At 36.2% G+C, this 23,864-nt stretch overlaps 1 protein-coding gene across 1 annotated transcript in view; it reads left to right on the top strand.

Annotated features, from left to right (window-relative positions):
• The window catches only part of LOC145666407 (neurotrimin-like), a 161,145-nt gene that overhangs the window by 37,242 nt on the left and 100,039 nt on the right, over nucleotides 1-23,864 (top strand). Inside the window, exon 2 of the mRNA XM_081733619.1 lies at nucleotides 6,663-6,873. Within this exon, the coding sequence (XP_081589745.1) occupies nucleotides 6,663-6,873 (211 nt within the window). The remainder of the gene's footprint in view (nucleotides 1-6,662; nucleotides 6,874-23,864) is intronic.

Below are 23,864 nucleotides of genomic sequence, written 5' to 3'. Positions count from 1 at the left end.
TATTAACATGCATATTAAACGTTAATAACATTAGCGTAATAAAACTCAATATGTTAATAATATCCTTCCAATAACATAATCAGATTTCAATGTTGCATGAATGCTTTACTGAAGAAGGAAAAAGAAGAGAAAGCGAAATATTTTATTGTAAAGCAAATATGAACCATATAGGTAACGCTAATCATACGAACTAGATTGTTTCATGCTTCATGCATGTATGTTAGGGATAAATATTTGTACAATATATTGTTCCTGAATTCATGTACACAATGTAAATATATATATATATATATTCATGTAATACAAAGTTATTTTCATGGGTTTTTCAGTATTTTCCTTGTACAACGTTTAAAATTTCTGCTTTACAACTTGCGCATTCCATTTACACACTCTTTCCTTATATAAAATGTCAAATAGTCCATGAGAATTTCCCATTGAATACCATTATTATGAGCAAAAATATTGCAGTTCAGAGAGAAGCCAAAACAATGCACTCGCTATTATAGTATTATTATTAATTGGACGTCAACCCTTTGTACTACATACAAATATTTCCAAAAAAAAAAAAAAAAAAATATTACTGTCATTCACTGCTATTATCAAAACAAATTATATTAAATCCAATTGTGTGCTAAATATTTCTAATTACATACGCTTAGATCTCACATAGTAATGTACACATGTTGATATATGTTGCATACAATAAAACTTCTTTAAATTACGTATTTAAAAAAAAAAAGAGAACAATGAATGAGTTAAGCTTGCTTTTGGTACTATTCGCCCATCCATAGACTTGTAAATGTACGAGGCATTATTGAACAGTGTGTCCATCGGGTTATAGAATATATTTTTTTACATAAATCAGGCTTGCCAACCATACGATAATTTGTCGTGATGTACAATAATTTAAGCCTTAATGCTAGTCTATGTACACTCATGTCCAAAATGATTGTCGCATATCTATAACTGTCTTCTTGTAAGAATATAATTTGATAATGATTTTGCGGGATGCTTTTAATGCTGATACTATGTGTATAATCGGAAAATGTATATTTGTGGTAAATTTCATCGGAAAAGAATTATAAATACGAAAATTAGAATGAAGAAAACAAAATGTTGTTAAATGGATACGAAAGTTTTATTTTCGTTTTATTGTTCTTATTTACTGCTCTTTTGACATGAAATTTGCCACATAAATGTCTTTGCCGATTATACACATACTACCATTATAACAAATACCGGGCGAATTCGTTATCAAATTATATTCCTACAGTAACATGTTTATAGACATGCGACAATAATTTTGGACATGAGTGTACGCTAATGTCCTTGCGATAATAGGTGAATATACGATAATTTTAGAACTCACACGTTTTTCTTTGCAGGTTTTGAATGTGCAAACAAATTGTAGATGTGCATTAAATAATTATAAAACACACACACACAGACACACTCTCTCTCTCACACACACACACATTGAGGTTTTAAACAATAATTCTCGCTAAAAATAAGTCAAAAACGATTTGAAAATTAGCAAATGGCAGATCTGCACCCTTTCTTTAAATTTAATTACGATACGATGGGGTGACAATATTGTTCAGAGCAATGTTAATAAGTTTTTTTTTTTTTTTTTTTTTTTTTTTACAGTGACGGCCATTTCGGGTTCGAAACTGAAGATTACTAGAAACGCTTATTATATATTACTTTTATTATTAGTGGTATATGATTGTCCCTAGAATTATCACGTGCATAACAAATGTACGATGATCTTTTGTAATATACGATAATTTCAAAGACGAAAATCGATAATTTTGTTCTTGAGGTTGGTAACTCTGATATAGGTATTTAACGTAATCTTTTATATATATATATATTCCTGAGCAACGATAGGAGAGCAGAAAATCTGCTGATCGTGAAACACAAAGTATAATTCGCGATTTCAACTGATTTACATATCTCATGACTCTTCCTTCTTTGGTTGAATTTTTCGATGAAAGTGTAGTAAAAATCCGTTAAAATATTCTACTTCTGGGATAAATTTTGAAACCTTCCCTAGAATACACTCTTTAATCAAACAAACATCATAAAAGCTTAGTTTGAGATGGGTACTACCTATGTATGCTCCAAAAGTCATTTCAAACTATTCAGCCATTTCCCAGATTTTAAAAACTAATCGATACTAATATCAGTCATTTTGGACTTTATTTTTCACTATTTCTTAACTTTCATAGCGATAATGGCTGAACTTTAATTTAAAAAGCGTCGGGAAGATTGCTATTCATCTCAGGAACCCCTGAAAACTATGAATTCGACAGTAATATAGGCCGTTTACGAATATTTTTACCTGCCATCCCCTATGGGTACTAGGAACTTCTTACTCCAACAGTATGCCATTGGGTGTATCGCCATTCACCTCAGTGACCCCAAAAACTATGGATTCGATACGAATAACAGTCATTTTTGATTATTTGTAATATATTTTATATACAAGGCTTGTTTTTAAATAAGTATCGTTTTGAAATATACTTTTCTACACAGTTTCCAGAAATATTAAGGCACTTATCGTATCGTACAATGATCTTTTGAATACCATCCTCATAGAAGTCTGCCAGATTTGACAACCAATAGAACACGGCATCATGTCGTCGTGGCGCTGACTACCCAGATGCTTCTTCAAATACAGGAACATGTAACTGTCACTGGGCGTTAGGATGTCTGTTCTTTTGCACGTTTACATCAACATTCTGCACCAAGTCTTCAGTGATGATAAAACGTCGCCTATTTCGTTTCTCATCATGAACATTCGTGCTGTTATCGTTAAAAGCTCTAACCTATTTCCGTACAATTCCATCGCTCATAATGTTTTCTCCGTACACTTAACTAACCTGGTGATAAATTTCAGGCACTTATCACGCTATTAGCATTAAGACAACGAGAATCACAGCGCGTTTTACAGTCAGCAGGATTCTCAATCGACGGAGATATTTTGAACAAATCACAAACGAAACGTAAACACGATGGAATGTTTCCATAATGGCATCTGTAGCTTGCTAAGAGTTGTAGGTATACATAGTGCGCATGTGCGAGATGTCTACCACAGCGCTGCAGTGGCAGAATTTCATAACGTCACTTATCGATTTGCCGTATCTATTCCGGCAGAATAAAAGTGATGAATTTTATTGGCTACGAACGGTAAAATATTTAGTGCTACACAAATTCATTTAGGCCTATCGTGATTTTCTCAAATTTAAGCATGATAATTAACCTTGGACGAGATCGATCATCTAATATATATATATCTTCATCTTTGGACAATATTATAGTAGAATTGGAATTAAAATTTATTAATTAATTATAATTTTCGGCTGTATGTCATTAACCATAGACTGTTGTTTTCCTAGCACTAAAGCTTGATTAGTGAATCCTTCAGTATCAGTTTTTTCTCACTAGATGGCGTAGTTATCATGTAGCATCAATTTCTTAGTTTGTGAGATAATAGTCTTTTTCTCAATTTTCTCAAAAAGAACACTTGCTTAAATAATTTTCTCAGTTCAACCAGATCTGTCAATTGACTAATGTCTCTTTTTTTTTTTTTTTTTTTTTTTAATATTTTTGTGCTATAACCTGCTGTGGATTCAAATGAGACACTATTTTGAACACGTATTATTCATGACACACACATCCGAGCAGACTGCTGTTTGCACTGTTTTATACATTATCCCCTCTGTTATGCGATTACAGGCAGTATCAGCTGAGGAGACAAGTCAGCGGGAAATACGCAACCGTCGAAAGCGGAAGTCAATCGGACTCATGTTTGAGATTTCGTGCTGAAGAATGCGGGAGTCTTTGATGCTGAAGTTGTGAAGCACTTTCAAAAAGAAGGATTGAGTCGTGCAACTGTGTATAGAACTTAAAATGGATCAAAGATGGGTTTTCAATGGATCAAAGATGAGATCAAAAAAAAATGGAAGGAAGGAAAGAAAAAATGATTATGACGAAAACAAATCAAAGAGAACATTTTGTCACTGATAGACGATAGTGACGAAGGTACCATTTCAAGTGCTGTACGTGCATTAAAAGTAAGTCGTGATATTGTGAGGAAGTGCTACTGGAACTGGAGATCAAAGAGAAAACAAAAAAAAAAAAACAAAAAAAAAAAACAACAAAAAGTTGCTCCATTGCTCCATGTGCAGGTGTGAAACAAAAAAGAAACAAAAAGTCATTCTGAACAAAATTACTAGGGAGGAGTTTCGTGCTTCTAATAATGATAGGGACGTAATAATGGATGATGAAACATGTATTGATATGAATTTGTATGATTATAGTGAAGACATGTCGTACTTTGAATCTGGTCTCATTCCTGTTCCTGAATCCGTGAAATTCAAATTCAAAACTAAATTTCCACAGAAACTGCTCATCTCGATAGCAATAAGTAGAAAAGGTCATTCTCGACTACATTTTCATAAGCAATCAATGAGTACAATTAATCAAATAATATATATATATATATATATATATATATATATATATATATATATATATATATATATATATATATATATCAAAATGAATGCATTCTAAAGAAACTTGTCCCATCTATTAAAGAAAACTATCCGAATAGTGATTACATCTCTTGGTCTGATTTACTTTCTTCTTACTATGCAATAGGCACGCAGCAGCTGCTGAACCGGAAGGAAGTGAAGGTTTTGCGCAAATAGCGCAACGCACTAAATGTGGCACAAATCCGTTCTATTGAGAAATTCTGGGCTCATTTAAAAGCAAAAATATTCCAGCCGCCATATAAACCGAAAATACATCATGTTTGGAGAAACGAGCCCTAAAAATAATAGGTCAATTCATTGCAAACTACTTCGAACAGCTGATGGGGAATGTGGGTTCAAAAGTCAGAGGGACTGCTAATCAGGGCGTTCTTTCCGTCATTAATTGATTTCATATGATTGTAGAATGTCTATTGTGTCATCAGTACAAAAACTGTGATTTTTCATGTGCAAGTAAACCAAATGCGGCAATTCAAAAATGTGTCTCATTTGAATCCACAGCAGGTTACAATATTAATATTCTAGAACTAATGTTTAGTCTGTTAAAGGTATCAATCCTTGAGCTACAATCGTTAGAATTCCCAGAGAACATTTGCTTCCTTCACAGCGAAAATAAACAGTATCAAGATGGTAAATTAGCTTTTAAGGAGTTAGATGTATCAAATCTCATATGTACCTCAAATATCTGTCCAGGAGATAAAAATCGCAAGAACTACCTGAACTATTAATTTGATTTGATTTTTTTTTTTAGTTCAGCGTTCCTTTCAGCAGCGAGACTATATGAGACAGGGACCTAATACTTAACGTGAGATCCGAACCAGATGAGATCCGCCAGGAGTCGAAACCGGGTCTTCCACATCAAAGGTACACTCATGTCCAAAATTATTGTCTCGTGTCTATAAATATGTTATTCTAGGAATATAATTTGATAACGAATTCGTCCGGTATTCCCTATAATGTATATAATCGCCAAAGACATGTATGTGGAAAATTTCATATCAAAAGAGCAGTAAATAAGAACAATAAAACGAAAATAAAATTTGTTTGTCCATTTAGCAACATTTTATTTTACTCATTATAATTTTTGTATTTATAATTCTTTTCCTATGAAATTTACATCAAATATAGATTTCCAGATTATGCACATAGTATCAGTGTTAAAAGTACCCTGCAAATTCATTATCAAATTGTATCTTACAAGAAGACAGTTATAGATATGCGACAATAATTTTGGACATGAGTGTACATACGCTAACCGATTATCTACGAGGGAGCTCAGCTACTTGAACTTACTTTGGCCAGTATGTGGAGGTCCAAAACTTAGGAAAGAAGTTCGTTTTGATGAAAATTATCCATCCACCGGAAGTGATAAACTATTTCCGGTTGAAACGCTGATCACTATAGAGAAAGATGATAATGCATAGCGAGAAGATATTTCCCGTAATCAATTAGCGTTCCAAGAATACGTTTCTCATTCATTCTTGACTCTCTACTAAAACCGGAAGTGATAGAAATACTATGCCCTTCCGGTTTCAATGTTGGTCAATGTTGAGCAAAAAGATTAGTGAGATAGCGAATTCCATTTTTAACTCTCTAACAAAACCGGAAGTGATAGAAACATATTATGTCTTTCCGGTTTCTATATTAATCAACATAGAGCAAAAAGATGAGATAGCGAGAACTTTTTTTGGAATCGATTTAGGGTTCTAAGAATAGGTTCTATTTCGTATCTCAACCCTTGTTTTCAATCGAAAGTGGCCGAAATTAAACACTTCCAGTCTTGACGTTGATCGCTATAAAGCAAAAAGATAATAGAAAGCGAGAGGCGGTTTTCTACAATCAGTTAAGCGTCACAAAAATATATTCCTTATCCATTCAACCACTTTCGGTTTCAAAATATAAAGTTTTTCAAACCAAACTCCTTGACGTGGTATACACGTGATACTGCTACTTTTTCTAAACACTGTGAATCGCTTTAGTGTGTGTGTGTGTGTGTGTGTGTGTGTGTGTGTGTGTGTGTGTGTGTTTCTAAAGAGAAAAGCTTTTGTGTGTTATTTGTTTCTTTTTCTTATCTGTTATTTGTTTATTTGTCTGTTATTGCAGGTATCATGGATCAGAAGGAGGGACGCACACATTCTGACTGTTGACCGTTACACATTCATCGCGGACGAGAGGTTCCAAGCGTTTCATTCCGAGTCTGCAGACACGTGGACGTTACAGATCAAATACGTACAAGCCAGAGACGCTGGGAAGTACGAGTGCCAGGTCAGCACGGAACCTAAAATGAGCCACTTCGTCACTCTCAACGTTGTCGGTAAGTGGCCACCATTTGTTCGCTCTTTTTTAAACAACGTACTTGAAAAAACTCCAAATGGAAGTTACAACCAGAATTGGAAGCACTCTGTAAGAATAGAGCTAATTTTATCGTTTTTATCTTGCTTTTCACATGATTTCAAATCACAAGATAACTCTGGCAATCCTGAATGTAATGAGATATGTTCTCAAGTTTATTTAATTTACTGATTGTTTGCTTGGCTATGTTTCATCTTATGATTGGAGCAGAGATGGTGTAGCTAGTAAGGAGTTCGTTTACCGATTATATGATGTAGATTCGAATCCGGAGGGCACAATGTATATATTGTTCAACCATTTGCTCTAAAATAACTCAGTAGTTCCTGAGATAAATCTGGTGGGTAAAGCTGAGTGTAATATATTGGTTGCTACATCATCTCTTGTACGAACCAAACACAAGAATCCTTTCCTAAACATCGTTTCTAGATGTAGGTAAATTTTATTTACTATACGCTTCTTTTTCAGAATTGAATTTTGTGAAGATGATCATTTTGAGTTTAGTATCCCTTTCAGCAGCGAGGCTATGTGAGACGTAGACCTACAGCTTAACATGGATTCCAAACCACATGAGCTCCCTCCGGGAATCAACCCCAGGTCTCCCACGTCAAATGCTCGTACGCTAACCGCTTAGCCATGAGGGAATTTAAGGACTATTTCATATGTTGCATATGACTCAAAGGAATTTTTTATTAGAAACGTTGGTTCAAATAGGTAGGAATGATAAAAGTATTAGTTACAAATAATTACTTCAGTTTTCAAAGTTTTTCATGTAAGAACGGTAGTTAATAAAATGAAATGACTACTTTTACGTTCTACGATTATTATACTTCGTACACCAAAGGAGACAGAATGATGAGAAACTCGTCAGGGGAGGTGATTGAGTTGAGACTCTCTGAAGAGAATAGATATTATTAGTTCTCATTGATGCTTCTGTACGCGTGTCCCTGTCGAAATGAAATGAGATGAAATCTTTTTGTTTAACGTCCCACGTGTGAGATCTTTTAGACTAAGGGAGACGATGACTACGGTAAGTGAATGGTCACGAAATAATTAATAGATTGAGAATGTGGGAGGAAACGGGAGAATTCTAATAAAAACCTGCGGAATACATTGTCCACAACAAACCCATATGGTATGGGATCGAACCAGTGAACTCTCGCATAAGTGAGGAGCGCTCTACCACACTTTTTTTTTTTTTTTTAAAGAGGAACTTAACTCTTTCTCACACTGTTGAGTTTCTACCGGACTCAACAGGAATACGTTGATGAACACTGTGGCTCAGTGGTAGAGCGTTTACCTTCGGTACGTGGGGTCCTTGGTTCGATCTCCGGGAATATAAGTTCGTGGTGAACATCATCGTGTCCGTGGGTATTCTCAGGATACTTTCCATTTTCTTCCACTTTCTCATTCCATCAATTCTTCTGTCATATTTCATTTGCCTTAATTACCCGTCTCCATTAGCCTAAAGGATAGAATTGTATGACTGGAAGATATCATTTCATTTCATTTTGACAGGGACACACATACAAAAGCATCAATGACAGTGAAAAAAAAAATGTCCATTCTCTTCAAAGGGTCTCAGCTCCCATTCTTCCCTGACTGGTTTCGCCTCATTACTGTCAGGACATTCACTGACCCACTGTAGACCCGACAGTATGGGTGAATAAAGTTTATAAAGTTTAAAAAACAAGTGTATATTCCTGTTCAAAAAAATCATGCCTACCTTACTTTCCTTAAAATGTCCTGTACTTATCCATAAACGGATCAATCTTTGGCTATTTATAAACCCTATTTCAATTTGAACTATCCTTAAGTATCGGTACGATTATACATCCTTTTAAAGAGTAGTATTACCCCGAGACGAGACGAGACGGGACATAAAATAGTTCTCTCGTCACGTCTCGTCTCGAAATAGGTATATTTATAATTTTGTAAATTGCAGCACTAAATTTATGCCCCGATTTTTTTTTAATTTCATCTGTGATAGAAGTTACCACAACCTTTCCGTATCTTGAGAGGAGCACAAAAAGTGTGATATAATAACATTTAAAAAATATTTAATATTAGAATATATTATGAACTGACTTTGGTATCTTTATACGTGATAAATGCTCTTATCTGTGTTTGTATATACAATCACTTACAGTTTCTTTTACTATGTATCATGCAACACTAACTCAGTGATTGAGATCTAACGTGTAAGACTTGGTTAAGCTAGTATAGTCCACGAGACTCGAAAGGCCGCGGTGGCTCAGTGGTAGAGCGTTCACCTCTGGTGTGTGGAGTCCCTGGCTTGATCCCAGCTTGCACCAAGACGGCTTTGTGATGGGCAAACACTGTGTGCGTGAGTTTTTTAGGGGGTTCTCTGTTTCCTCCCACTTTCTGCATTCTATCATTTCCTTCATTTCTCATAATCACAGTCTCCTTTAGCCAACCGTGAGCCGTCAAACTCAAAGATTTCATTTCATTTTTTTTTTCACGAGACTGAAGAAATTTCTCGTCTTCTCTCGAATTTGAAAAGAGAAGTGAGTGGCTAGGCTTTTTTTAAAAAAACATAACTGTACACTGCAGTGTTTGTTCAGGAACTTGCAAATAAGAACTTATATACAAAGGTTTCAAACTAAACTTCCCACATGAACGTAAAGAGTAGTAAAAACCTTTGATCATATCTAAACGTATCAAAATTCAATAACTGTTAAGAACTCTGACATTACAACCTACGCAGTTCCCAGTTTAATCAATAACAAAGCTTACATTTCCACTTTAAACTTGAGTATATGTGAGAGAAAGTAGGTCTCCATTCAAACAGAAAGTTTCAACGATTGAGTCGAGAGATTTCCTACGATTTAAACCTTTTGATATTTGTTATTCTGATACAATCTAAACATCATTGAAAACCTTTTCATACTAAAAGTTTAAAAAAATGGTATGCAAACACGTTTATTCAATAAAACTTCCTTTGGTGACAATGCTACTTGTAAAAAGTGCGTACGCCTGGATAAATTTCTCACAAAGCTTTTTTATACTAATTTGAGGACACTGAATTTATTGGAGCTACAAGTATCTGAAACCATATCCGTTCATGGCATCACGGGGAAAATGGCATCAAGCTAGGTCTTTTTTGTCGTAACTCAATGAACGGATATATTTGTCAAAAAGTAGTTCCACTGGATCTAGCATTCTCAGAAAAAAATGTATCCAACCTAGGCAATTTCACCAAAGTTGGCGTGGGTCAATGAAAACTTGACCTACCACCCACTGACTCACCACCCATCGTGACTCACGACCCACTCTGACCCACGACCCACCGTGATCCACTCTGACCCACCACCCACTGTGACCCACCATGACCCACCACCCACCATGAGCCACTATCATCCACTGTGACCTACTCTGGCTCACCAAAATCCATCGCCATCAACTCTGACATATGATCCACGGCCTCTTCTCTACTGACTAAAGAGTTTACACTTGTAATAAAACAAGGCTGTGAAATTGTCACTAATCGGAGTTTGAACTTTACAGTCAATCGCTCAAGCACCACTTTGTTACAATAACGGTGGATCTGACCTTTACGATATAAAATGGTAAAGTGTTTGTCAGTGAGGAAATTGAAGCACTTCGAGGTGGGAGGAAAATTAGTGTGTGCCTAAAATATACTTATACTAAGAGAATATTCTTGCAAGTGTTAATTTCTCAACGCATTCCAAAAGAAACTTCTATTCACAGAAAAATACCCCTGTACAATATGGAAAAGGTTATAATTTCTCAGTTCACAGTATTTTTCTCCAAAAGGCTTGAAAAGTCAGTTTTTCATAGCGCATAAAGGTGCTCGGGTACCCTTTGTGAGAGCATCTCCACAAAGTATGTTCATAATTGTAATTTGTGTAATCACTAAAACACCACGTTAAATTTAAGTTACAAATATGCATAATTGCAGTTATTATGAATATTTATTCAAAGTAGTTTACCTTTTAGTTTATAAAAAGGAAAGAAGAACTTACTAAAAATTAGGTACAAAGTTGAATAACACAAATAAGCCATTAGTAATACAAGTATACATTTTCCATAATTCATAATTTGCCACCTTAAAACAAATCTAAAATCGGGTTTATTTCCTGTTGGTCTTTAGGACTCGCAGCGGAATGATGTTCATCCTTCAGGCATGAAATAGCTAGCTCGTCTACTTTGAGTTTGTTTAGCGGTGGGCCATTAACATTGACGAACAACAAGTTAGACAATGTTTGAGCACTTAGTCTATTTCTAATATCAGTCATCTGTAAATTCATAAGGGAAAATCCCCGTTGAAAATACTTCTACCCGACGTAGAAGTTTCTGCATCTCCTCATCGACAATCTGCTTATTAGACTTATGTCTGATAACGATTTTTCTCGGCCAGTTTTGAAATACTCAGCAAGAAGTATCACCTCTCTATCACCACACAACATCTTTTCCATATCAACCATGTCAGTTGGCAATGTCGACTCATGGGGAACAGAAACTTCATTTACCACACCTTCGATATGGAATCTTGTGCATAAATTATCAATTAAAGCCTGATAAACTGATGATTTATTTGTTTATAAATTTATTTTTTGTGAAGTTCCCTTCCCTCTAGAAGGCAAAAGGGAATAAGGTTCCGGGGAAGTGTTCAGAGATGCCTGGTAATTTCCCCCTTCTTCCCCTTCAATTATCACCTGCTGTTTGTCATGGGCCAAATTACTATGAATTGCAATTAAATTGTCATAGTATAATTATTTCCTTGTTGAATTATCGATAATTTCAGCGGAAAAAGGGATTACATTTGAAAGTCCTAAATCAAGATAAGTAGGCCAACGTAAAGGGAAAAAAGTGTAAAATTTTCCATATTAATTATGCATACAATCCTAACTTAAAATTTCCGTATAATTAAGCTTATAGTACAAATTGTATGTTAATTTTGCTCACAACTTTATGATTTGATTGCCCTGTGCTGTAAGGCTCCATATAATAAACATAAATAAGCTTCAGCAATTATTATAGTAGAAAGCAATGGATATATGAAGCGTTGCTCTGTATTTTTCCTTAACTAATATCGATCGTTTTTGATCATTTTTACAAACCAACTGATTACCAATTTTCCATATACAGAAAGGAGAATATATAAAGGAGAATTTTAAAAAATGCTAGGACACATTCTGTTTATTTTCAATAAAGCGTTAATACACTGAATTTGAGCCGTAAGTCTAACGGCTTGCGTAATACTCAATTTTTTTTCGCAAAAATTCGGATCCTCACTACCTCCTTAGGATATATATTATAATGGAAGAAATATAATATCGCAATTTGGATTAAGGCGTAACTATATACCAAAAGTAATTTCATTTGACTTTGCAATTTGGCCGTGATGATCAGGCACACATAGTTATATTCAATTTTTTTATGTAATAATTTATATATTACAGTGATTCAAAAATGTATTTTTCCAGTAGTTAGCTCCTCTAAGAACTCATAGGCCTCGAAAACCAAATAGTAGTATAAGTCCTATTGCTATTATTACAATTACAAATATCAATATCCAAAAGTGCCCGAAGTTCTTTTTTTACTTAGATATAGTTTACTCACCTCAGGTAAGTAGGCAGAAACAAATGGAAAAGGAAGGGAAATGAAGCTCTTGAAAGTAAAAGGCAGACAAATTTACCAGTCTTTAGAAGATACTGTCTACAATGCAGTGACCACAGTGAGTCGGTAGGTCAGACTGAGTCGGTGGGTGGCAATGGGTCATGGTGGGTGGCAGTGGGTCATGGTGGGTGGTGGGTTGCAGTGGGTCACGGTGGGTGGTGAGTCGCATTGGGTCATGGTGGGCGGTGGGTCGCAGTGGGTGGTGGGTCACCGTGGGTCACATTATGTGACCCACGACCCACTTACCTACCCAGAAAACTTGATAAACTTTACACACTATCCCAAGGACCCACTGACCCATTCCATCTCTGACTTTCACCATTAACAAAGCGGCATTTCAAAGGCTCCTGTTTTGATGTAATTTTTTGTACAACTCCTTGCACCGATAAATTTTAAAATAGATCTATTAGATTCAGTACCCTAAAATTATAATAAGAATGTTTCCAAGAGTGGGCAGTTTTACCATAGGCATAAACAGTACTCCAAAAATCAAACTTTGAAGTAATTTTTCTGATGGTTCCTTGGGCGGATAAGTTCTAAAATAGATACATTAAAAACAGTACCCTTACAAATTAGAATTAAAATGCAATGAAAAATGTAATCCAAGTGTGGGCATTTTTACCATGCACGTAAAGAGTACTCCAAGAATCCAACTTTGAGTTCATTTTTCTGACGACTTCTTAAACGGATAAATTTTAAAATAGATCCATTCCAGTCAGTACCCTTAAATTAAACCAAAAGTGCAATTAAAAATTATCCAAGCGTGGGCACTTTTAGCATTCAAGAATCCAACTTCAAGATTACTTTCCTGACGATTCCTTGGACGGAAAAAATTTAAAATAGATCCATTAGATTTAGCACCTTAAATTAGAGTAAAAACTGCAATTAATATGTATCCAAGCCTGGGCACTTTTATCATGGGTATATAAGCAGTACTCCAAGAATCCAACTTTGAGGTAATTTCACTCACGACTGCTTGGACGGATACTTTTTAAAATATATCCATTGAATTCAGTATTCTTAAATCAGAATAAATTTGAATACAGTTTTGCTTTAGCCATAGGAGGCCTTATTCAGAGTCGTTCTTACGTGAGGTTAACGTCATATTAAGAGCTGTACTAACGATTAAATCATGCGGTAGCACTAGTCAGTAGTAAGAACGACTGAAAAATGCCCAGTCACAGTTTTACAGTAAACACATTTACTTTTTTAGAACATAAAACTATCTTTGGGATCAGCAGTTTAATAAATGACACCATGCCAGGTGCTCACGTAGAAATTTTAGTTGGGAGAGGTCCAAGCTTTGCAAGGGGGTCCAATACTACAAGCCACTGGACCTTATGCAGAGTTGTTTTGACGTGTGATTAGTGACATACTAAAGAGTTCGACTAACATATGTTTCCTGCAGTAGTCAGCCCTTTAATATGACACTAATCATACGTCAAAACGATTCTGCATAAGGCGGACTACGTCTGTGTAGTATTGAACGGGTATTATTCTGGAACCCAAAAAGACGATAAGTAATTGTAAAATACTTCCACCTATAGAATATTTTCAGAGAAAATGATAGAACTAGATTCTTTTTATAAGAAAAATAGTAGACCTACAGATGAAGTATAATATCATATTTTCATGCTACATCAATCATTTCTCTGTTAAACAATTATGCTGAGAAAGTGAACACTGTAAAAAATCGTTGTGTTATTTCAACGACATGCCTATGTGTTAACGCGACCTGTGTGTTAAATTAACACAAGTGTAGAATCTTCTGTGTTGTTTTCTGCGTGATTACCAAATATGTTGGACATCTAATTATAAAGGCTTATGAATTGAAGCTACAGACAAACACAGTAGAAAGAAATTCTTAAACAAATCCAGCTATACGCAAAATTTCATCTCCCACATTTATTGCTTATTTTTCTAAGCGATTGTGTACTAGAAGCAACAAATGCATCAACTTTATTAGATGGCAACTGTCTCCGATCATTTGAAAGTGAGTATGGAAGAACTATAAAATAAAGTAAATAGACAGTCGTCAGTTTGCTATAAAATTACATGGCGAGCAGATTTTATCTTATCCCGAACGGTTATCGTCGAGTATACGCACCACTCTGATTAGCCAAATTCAAAAGACCTCAACAATTATACCTCTACAAGCGACGTTTTTTCATTGCATCTGTGGCCAAGTCGGAAGAGCACGCGGCTAGTAATCGAAAAATTGGTGGTTCGTGCCCTGCTCCCGCTGCTGGATTAATTTTTGTTACTTGTTTAAAGGTTTTTTTTTTTTTTTTTTTTTTTACACTCACTTGTCAGCATAATGTAAACACGTTACGCATATAGGCGATTTAACATATTTTGAGGGAGTAATTTTGTGATTCATTAACGCTTACGGCACGGCACAACACCGGTTGTGTGTTAAATACGTAACACACCCTCTGTGTTAAACGCCAACACCACGGGGCCTGTGTTGAATTAACACTGCATACTGGTAGTCACGTTGTAACCACTGACTTGTGTTAAAATTGAGTTGAATTAACACAACCATTTTTTACTGTGTACAAATGTATGTTGAGTTAGAAGCTTTTTGAGGGGCCCCGAGCAGTGTGACCACCGCTAGTACTTTCGTACTAGATCTAGTATGTTTTATAATATTCTAGTGTTTTAGTATGTTCACCAACAAATCTAGTACCGGTACTTTTCTCCTCTTCTTATTTTCTCATAAATACCTTTGGAAGAGAAAAAGGAATCTCATAAAAAAAATTGACAACGTACGAGAATTTCACTGTTCCTGGTAATTTTTTTCTGCATGTTTTCGTTTCAACAGTGGTATTTACAAGAGCAGATGTGGGACATAGGTGCCGTTCGCTCGCCCCCTCCAATTAATACATGACCACAGTAAACAATATTACATATTTGGTTATCTGTTTAAACAATAGGCTAATAAGGAATTAAACCTCGATTTTATGATATTTCTTGTTTTCTCCCGACATCCAATATATTTGGCATACTTGAGTACTTTAGTGGTTTCACAGTAAGTTCTAGTACGACAATTAAGCAGGGATTCAGCCAGGATTTTTAGTTTAGGGGGGTGTAAAGTCAAAATTGGGAGGGTGTAAGTGGTTTCCATGGTTTGTATCGAATTTTGATTGTAAAAAAAAAATTAAAAGTTGGGAGTTCTTTCAAGAATGTGAAGGATCACTCCTCCACCCACAGGAGAGGAGGGGCTCCGGAAACCTTTTAGTAAGATATTAATATCATAAAATGTCATAAATAAGGTGAAACGGGATCAGGTAAAATTTTAGTACTTTTTCCGCAGATCTAGTACTTTTTTTCTACATAGGTTAGTGCGAAATATTTTTGCTGGGTGGTCACACTAGTCCGGACCTGGTGCATCCCTCGTGAGTTCGCCCCTGCATCACGGAATGCTTTCTGATCAGTGTTAAGTGTCAATTATGAAGTTGTTTTGACATAAAATTTAGGATTATTGTTTAGAGTAATAATGACATGTGCCAAACAAAACAAAAAGTAAAACGTTACAATAATAATTTAGGGAAAAAATAATTGTTCCAAATATTTATTTCTCTATTTTTCTTGCCCCTCTGAGTTCTGTGGCTGTAGGCAGTTTGTTTTGTTTGCTTAGTCGAAAATCAGACGCTGGTAGAATTTGCACTGGATAAGTCCAGGTATTGCTTCCGTGGTGATGTATATCTGGTTCATTTAGTACAGTCTAGATACAGTTAATTTATTATTAAATTATATTGCATTTAGTGTATTATCTTTGTACAACTGAAATTAATTCTAGCTGCCATGCAATGAAATTAGTATAAACAACAGAACTTGGCTTCTAAAATACGACAATTACAAACGATACGACGCCTACACAACCTTCTTTGACCAGTTTCAGCTTAAATTTGTATCTCTCTATATGACCTTTCATGACCCTTGTTTGAACCATTCTCATTAAGATGAAACACAGCGGGATAAATTGGAATTCCTGAGCATACGAATTAATTTGCACTACAAACTCATAGTTTGAAACCAAACTTCATGAAAAGGGAACAAAAAACAGTAACATTCCTTTCTTCAATAATGAATACCGCCCACTTTTCTGTACGGGGAAAGCGTCATGTGCTTCCTACGTTGTTAATTACATGCTGTTGCTATTTACCGGAAATTGTGATTAATCTTTAAATCGGATTTCCCAAACTATATTAAATAAATGTTGATAGTTTTCTCAATTTGGTTTTTAAAAAAGAAATATAAACAGAATAACATGCTGCACACAGTCTGTTTCTTAACCTAAATACCGATATACTCTTTTCTGCTGTATTTCTGTATTTTAACTGTTCGTATTGAGAATTATCATTGACCAGTCTTAAAAATTTGTTAACTCACAAAATATGATTAATAATACACCGTTACCTCCTATTGCGTGTCCACATATTCATAGATAGTCTCATTGTATTAATGTGGGATCATGGAAGAGGACAACTCTGAGGTAGTGTGACTATTCTTTACTATTTATTCCAGAGTCTCTGTGTGTACACCATTGTTTTCATAACAGAGTATGATTCTCCTCCCTGTACGATATGAAACTCTCCTCAACATTACTGGATTGATGGTTGTAAATGCACGTCAAACAGCATTCTTAAGTTCATCAACTGTCTCGTAACGTGTGACAGCTACCTTTTTGTTTTATGTACCCTCATAATGCATTGTCGCAAGATGGCAGATCAGTACTTCGGGTGGCCACTCCAAAGGCGGAGGCAAAGGTAGCCAGAACCACGTCCAATCCATTTATCAGGAAATACCTCATTGCGATATTCTCTAATGACAATAGTATAATGGGCTGGTGCTCCATCCTGCTGAACCCATACACGACTGAGCGGTCTCCGATCTTACAGATATGGGATAAACCAATCACGTAATATGGTGAGATTCATAGCAACGCAAAAGAAATGTGGACCTGCCAAGTAGGTTGCAGATATTGCAGCCCAGATCATGACATGTGGTTGGTTGTGTTCAAGTCCTTCATAAAAATGTTAGTTTTCCTTACTCCAGAAATAGTTTCATGCTTTTGCACTGTGGTATATTGCATACTCGTCCGTGAAAAACATTCCCCTTGAAGGAAGAGATGTAAAGACATCGAGCATTTGCCCACAAGCCTGATGACGTTTTTGCATGTTACTATCACTCAATTTGTTTACAACAAAGGTTTAAATGCCTTTAACTGCAAATCCTTCTTCATATGTTTTTGTAATGCCGAGTATGGAACGCCGAATCCCTGTGACCGCTTACTATATGGACTTTCTTTACGAATGTTTGACAGACGCTGCAGGCCATCACACACATTTCTAGTAGTGTAGGTTGTCGTCCTCAGCGGGGCTCATCTTTAGTGCAACCAGTTGCAAAGAGCTTTTTGTCCCACCGTAAATTGGTTGCTTTTGCAGAGGAAGGTATCTGAAACTTTAGAGTGAAATCGTGGTGAATATCTCTTAGTGATTTTCTTGTATGAGATAGTTCATGAGCCAACGTGCTCATTACGATCTTTCATAGTGTAAGTAGACTCATCAGCCATGATTTTGATGTTAATCAATATCTGCAACAATAACAAGCAAAAAATGAGGCGCGTAGTATCAAAATCCGCCGAATTCATTTTTCACCGAAATTGAGCTATATATCGCTTGATCTAAAGGAATTCCATGGAAACAGAATTTTGTTTTAAAAGCTTAATATTTCATACTGAAAAACTAGTTTAAATATGGGAGTTTGTACACGTATATATGTAGTTTCACTGCACGTTTTGCAAGATTATTCGAAACTAAGCGAAATGGATGTGGCGGATTTTTATACTACTCAATTCATTAACATCTATGTAGTACATATGAGGTAACGGGACTTTCCTATCACTCTGTACAGTCCTGTTTAGCCAGATCCGTAATTTCCAGGTTAAACGAATTACTAATAAAAGAGAAAAAAGAACAGAAAACCTACTCGGGTGGGACTTTTATTTAAAAACATCAACAATGCATACTGTAGATTCATATGTTAGGAGTCGTTGGCTGTACTGTCACACTGCCCCCATTCCCGTCTGTTCTTAGCACATGTGCTGTCCTGTGCTATAAAGGTCAAGAGACACCTACCAGTTGAGGTTTATATACAAATATACAATGCTATATATGGAAAGAATACTTTCTTCTGATTTATCCGAAGCATCTTCAGTCTCATCAAATTCGGTTAAACGGGGTTCTAGTGTGTGTAAATGTGAAATTATCCTGTGTACATATCTTTGGAAAATTTAAAAAAAAAAAAAAAACTCAGCTCAACTGATTTCTATGAATTTGTATTCCAGTGCAAAAGATAGTCATTTCAGTTAGTAATAATATGAAGAGGATCACCGATTTCCTTAATATACAGGAGTTGGAAAAAAATCTAAAACGTTTGCAAAAGTGTGAAAATCGTACCTAGTATGGTGTGGGGCCTTATTTTGTGTCCAAAACAGCTTGGATCCGACGTGGAATGGACGTATACAGCTCCTGAATCGTGGTGTGTGGAATTTTGTACCATCGTTCCTCCAAAACATGCTCCAATTTCTTAAGGGATGCTGGTGGAGGGTAATGAGACCGAACACGCCTTTCTAACTCAGACCACAATGGCTCAATGATGTTCAGATCTGGTGATTGTGGGACCTAGAGGAGGTGTGATAGCTTCTGGTCATGCTGCTCAAACCATGATTTCACCGTTTTTGCAGCGTGACAGGGTCCCAAATCATCTTGGTAGATGCCATCACCATGAGGGAACAATATTTGAGCCACTGATGATATTGGAGACAATGCCTTTCGATACCCCCACAATGTTCGCCACTGTTGCCACTGAAGCTCCAACCAGAAGGGCACCAATGACCATGCCTCTTTGGAAATCTGTCAGGTCGCCCATTTTACCGCACCACTTTCACACCACGACACTCACAGGTGAACTGGTTACTGCTGACAGAAGAGGAAGGTCCACATGACACATTGAAAACAAAAAGCGATCGGAACCCAACACGTGTTGTACAGTGGAGGGCCAAACTTACGTGTCCTGTATGAAGTGTTTTTAGATTTTTTGTCCACCACTGTATATATATACAGGGGCGGATCTAAGGGAGGGCTCTCCGTGGCTAAGCGGTTAGCGTACGCGCCTTTGGCGTGGGAGACCCGGGTTCGATTCCCGGCGGGAGCTCATGTGGTTCGGATTCCACGTTAATCAGTAGGTCCACGTCTCATATAGCCTCGCTGCTGAAAGGGACGCTAAACTAAAATCAACTCAACTCAACTCTAAGGGAGGGCTATAGGGGCTATAGCCCCTCCTTGACGCTCAGGTATACTGGATAAAATGGGCTTCAATTCTGCTTTATACTGGATAAAGCGGCAAACTATGGTTTAGCCCCTCCCTTGACCATATTCTGGATCCGCCACTGTATATATATATATATATATATATATATATATATATATATATATATATATATATATATATATATATATATATATATATATATATATAATGTTAACTTATTGCGTTAAAGGTATGATTTTCCTATGTGGTGCTGTAATACAGATTTTTATTTACTGATAAAAGACTGTTTAGACAGTTATATAGGGCATAGTTATTGTACAAGCGCGAGAATAGCATTTACATTATTGATTTAAAAAAATATTTGCATTGTGGAACATTTGGACTGAAAAAAGGAAATTTTGATGTTCTGAAGGGATTTTGTACTGCTTAAAGTTGGCAACACTGATCGGAGATCAAAGACAAAGTTCTTTTTGTTTTCTTTCTTCCGATCTCGAAATACGACATCAAGGTGCCAATTTTTTATCGTCGAAACAAACACATGGCTCCGTTAGGTGTGTCATCTACAGAGGTACAACTTTTTTTTCTTTTCTGTCAGTAAAGTGCTGTCACCTAATGAGAAGTAGTAGAGCTAACTCGTGCCTTGCATCCACTAAAAACATTCACCATCTCCGGGATTAATATGACCCTTAATAAAGGATACGTTTTCATGACATCCCCATGGATGTCACTGGTATTTCGCAACGGAGTATTTTATGACAACCTCATGGATGTCACTGGTATTTCGCAACGGAGTATTTTATGACATCCTCATGGATGTCACGGGTATTTCGAAACGGAGTATTTTATGACATCCCATGGATGTCACTGGTATTTCGAAACGGAGTATTTTATGACATCCCATGGATGTCACTGGTATTTCGAAATGGAGTATTTATGACATTCCCATGGATGCCACAGGTATTTCGGAACGGAGTATTTTATGACATCCCCATGGATGTCACTGGTATTTCGCTACGGAATATTTTATGACATCCCCATGGATGTCGCTGGTATCTCACAACGGAGTGTTTTATGACATCCCCATGGATGCCACAGGTATTTCACAACGGAGTATTTTATGACATTCCCATGAATGTTACTGGTATTTCGCAATGGAGTATTTTATGACTACCATATGGATGTCACTTGAACGCAAGGGGTTAAACAGCCCTATAATTCTGGTCCATACCCACTTTAACCAACCTCGCCACTCATGATATTGCCTTGATTAGAACTGTTGATATTCTTGAAATTATGCACTATTTATACACTGTTAATTGCTAATAGAATTGCTTACGAAATGAGACGGAATACGATTTTCGCGACGAGATATGAAGCGAAACCGAGCTGTTCCAATGAAATAATTAGTTTCCGACACGTGATATTAGTTTCACAACGGCTTTTCGAGACGAAACATACTGAAATCTTTGTATTATAGAAAATCCTCTGTGCTGAGTTATTCAAATGTTTAATTTTTTTGTCCCTCCTGAAATGTCAATTACCCATTTTGCGCCATGAGCCCCTCGTCTGGGGATGCTTGATATTCAGTTACCTTAATTATTTGTTTAAGGTAATAAAACAGTACATCTGTCACAACCAATGATGGAAGAGATCACGAAGTCGGAACTGCGATCTTACAAACGCGGTGACCCAGATAGACCCATAATCAACTAAATTCGCTGACCCACCACTCGTGACCCTGTCTGACCTGTACCTCACTAGACTCGGTGGCAGAGTTTCGGGTCATAAATCTGCCTGAGAAGCCTAGTTTGACCCGGTAACTCGAATGGCCTCAAAACCCACTCTGAACCAATATTAGATTTCCAGGTCATGGGGCCGTCTGGGTGCCTGGGTCAGACCGTATTACCTGAGAAGCATGACCCAAGTGTCTCGGTGACTCATGATGTCACTGGTCACAATGCTTTTCGACCTACTCCATAAATTTATGTCTGGAACTGCAATCGGTGATTTTTTAAGTGAATCAAAGTTACGGTTCTTACTTCTTGTCACAGATAAGAAACAAACATTTCCCATTTTGCCTGTCACAGTACTCAATGATTTTCAATTCGTTATCCTTGAAATATACACAATAATACAGTAGTGCAATAATTTCAGTGTATTGTGTAAGGCTTTTCTTCTTTCTCTGGAAAGCTGTAATGTATACTCCATCAAGTTTCAAAGAAGAAGAAAAAACTTGCAAAAAGGACCAATTTGAAAGCCTTAGTTCTAAGAACGTTCGATCGCCATAAAATTCATGTTATGAACGGAGTTTGCTTGGATTTTTTTTCCGGTTTTTTTCCTTCTCTTCTTCCTAGAACTGCTATTTACTTGTATGTGTCGGCTATAGATTCTACGTAGTAACACTAGAAGTAGCAGGTTTTATTTCTTTTCTTGCAAATTGAATGGATGGGTTTGAGCGTTAAAGCATGTCGTTCCTTGCATCTTTTATGACGTCAAAGGTTGAATTGACTTTCGGGTGGATGATCGGCCACGGATCAAAGTTTTTCCTGCTTTTTTCTTATTTTTTATTTATTTTTTAAGAGGCGATGAGTTGACCTCAATGTCGCATACTATCTCAACATACACGACATAAAGAGCTCTTCAAATTCTTTCGATAATGACTTTTGCTTTTGTCGATTTATACAGTGTTTCGAGGATTTCAATATTTAAAACGAAATTGAAGTGGCCTGCTTGTAGAAGGACTGAACTAATTTTTCCACGAAGTCTATGTATAGCAAATTAACACAGAATTCTTTGACACGATTCTTTATCTTATTTATTATTGTCAGAACATAGAAAAATAAATAAATAGTATATTTTTGAGTGAGTATGTGTATATCCGGGTCTGAGTACTCTCCATCTGTACTCCATCTGTGCCTTTAATATCCATTACTATAATCCATAATTGAGTTGATCCTCATCTCCAAGAGGCAAATATTTTTTTCCACGCGCCACCCTAGCCAATTGCTTTTAAGTTGGTCACAAGGAAGCGAGTGAGGTTAGATTTACATTGAAGTTGCACTACCCGAGTGTGACGTAATGTCACGTGGTATTATCATGGGGACAAAGATGGAATAAAACGAGCCCTAAATGCTTCTAACCCTCATTTGCTCGCTGATGCTCGCTCAGCTATGTTTCATAACATAAATAAATCTTTTTTTTTTATCAATTAAGTTGTGTCTGCAAAGTTTACCACGTGACATTAGGTCACTACCGGATGGTCTGTCTAATTCCCCACTACCCCCTACAGCCCGTTCTTCTTACTCTCCTCTTGGTTTATAACGTCATTGTGTATTAGAGCTATCGGAAATCTCTTGGTAAATGGTGGAAAAAGCACAATTTATGCATTACGAATATATATTATGTAGAAGGTTAAATGAGTATTATTTTCATCTAATGTTATTAATAAAATTGTTACGAAAATTAAAAAAGACCTTCCTCGAGGAGGATTTGAACACACACCAAAAGCTAGTTTCCTTACTAACCCGCCCGCTAGCACGCTCGGCTACGAGGACCGACAGAAACTGGTGTTTGATTTGTGCTACATGTATGCTACGTTACGAGAAATAGATAACTACAACCAATCAGAACCGTGTATTTACCTCCTACGGCTAGGGGTCAAGCGGGATTAAAATATATTTATCTAAGAGTACGTACCATACTCTTAATTAGACCTAATTAAGCTGTTTAAAGCCAGACATAATCACACATTTAGTTCCAGATATATATATATATATATATTTATTGTTGATTGCTTCCGTATCTCGTAATATCATTTACCATGTTAATAATACATAAACTAATTCATACGTGCTTATTACTTAATTTGAGATATCCCTTCCAAATCCATAAAATAATATAATAAAATTCGAATTACCAAACCATCTTGTTACACATACAGTTTAACTTAACTAC

This window comes from Thermobia domestica, chromosome 12 (assembly GCF_964235325.1).
Source record: "Thermobia domestica chromosome 12, izTheDome1.hap1.1, whole genome shotgun sequence".
Taxonomy (NCBI): domain Eukaryota; kingdom Metazoa; phylum Arthropoda; class Insecta; order Zygentoma; family Lepismatidae; genus Thermobia; species Thermobia domestica.
The sequence above is the reverse complement of the archived record's forward strand: the minus strand, read 5'-3'. Positions and strand labels throughout refer to the sequence as shown.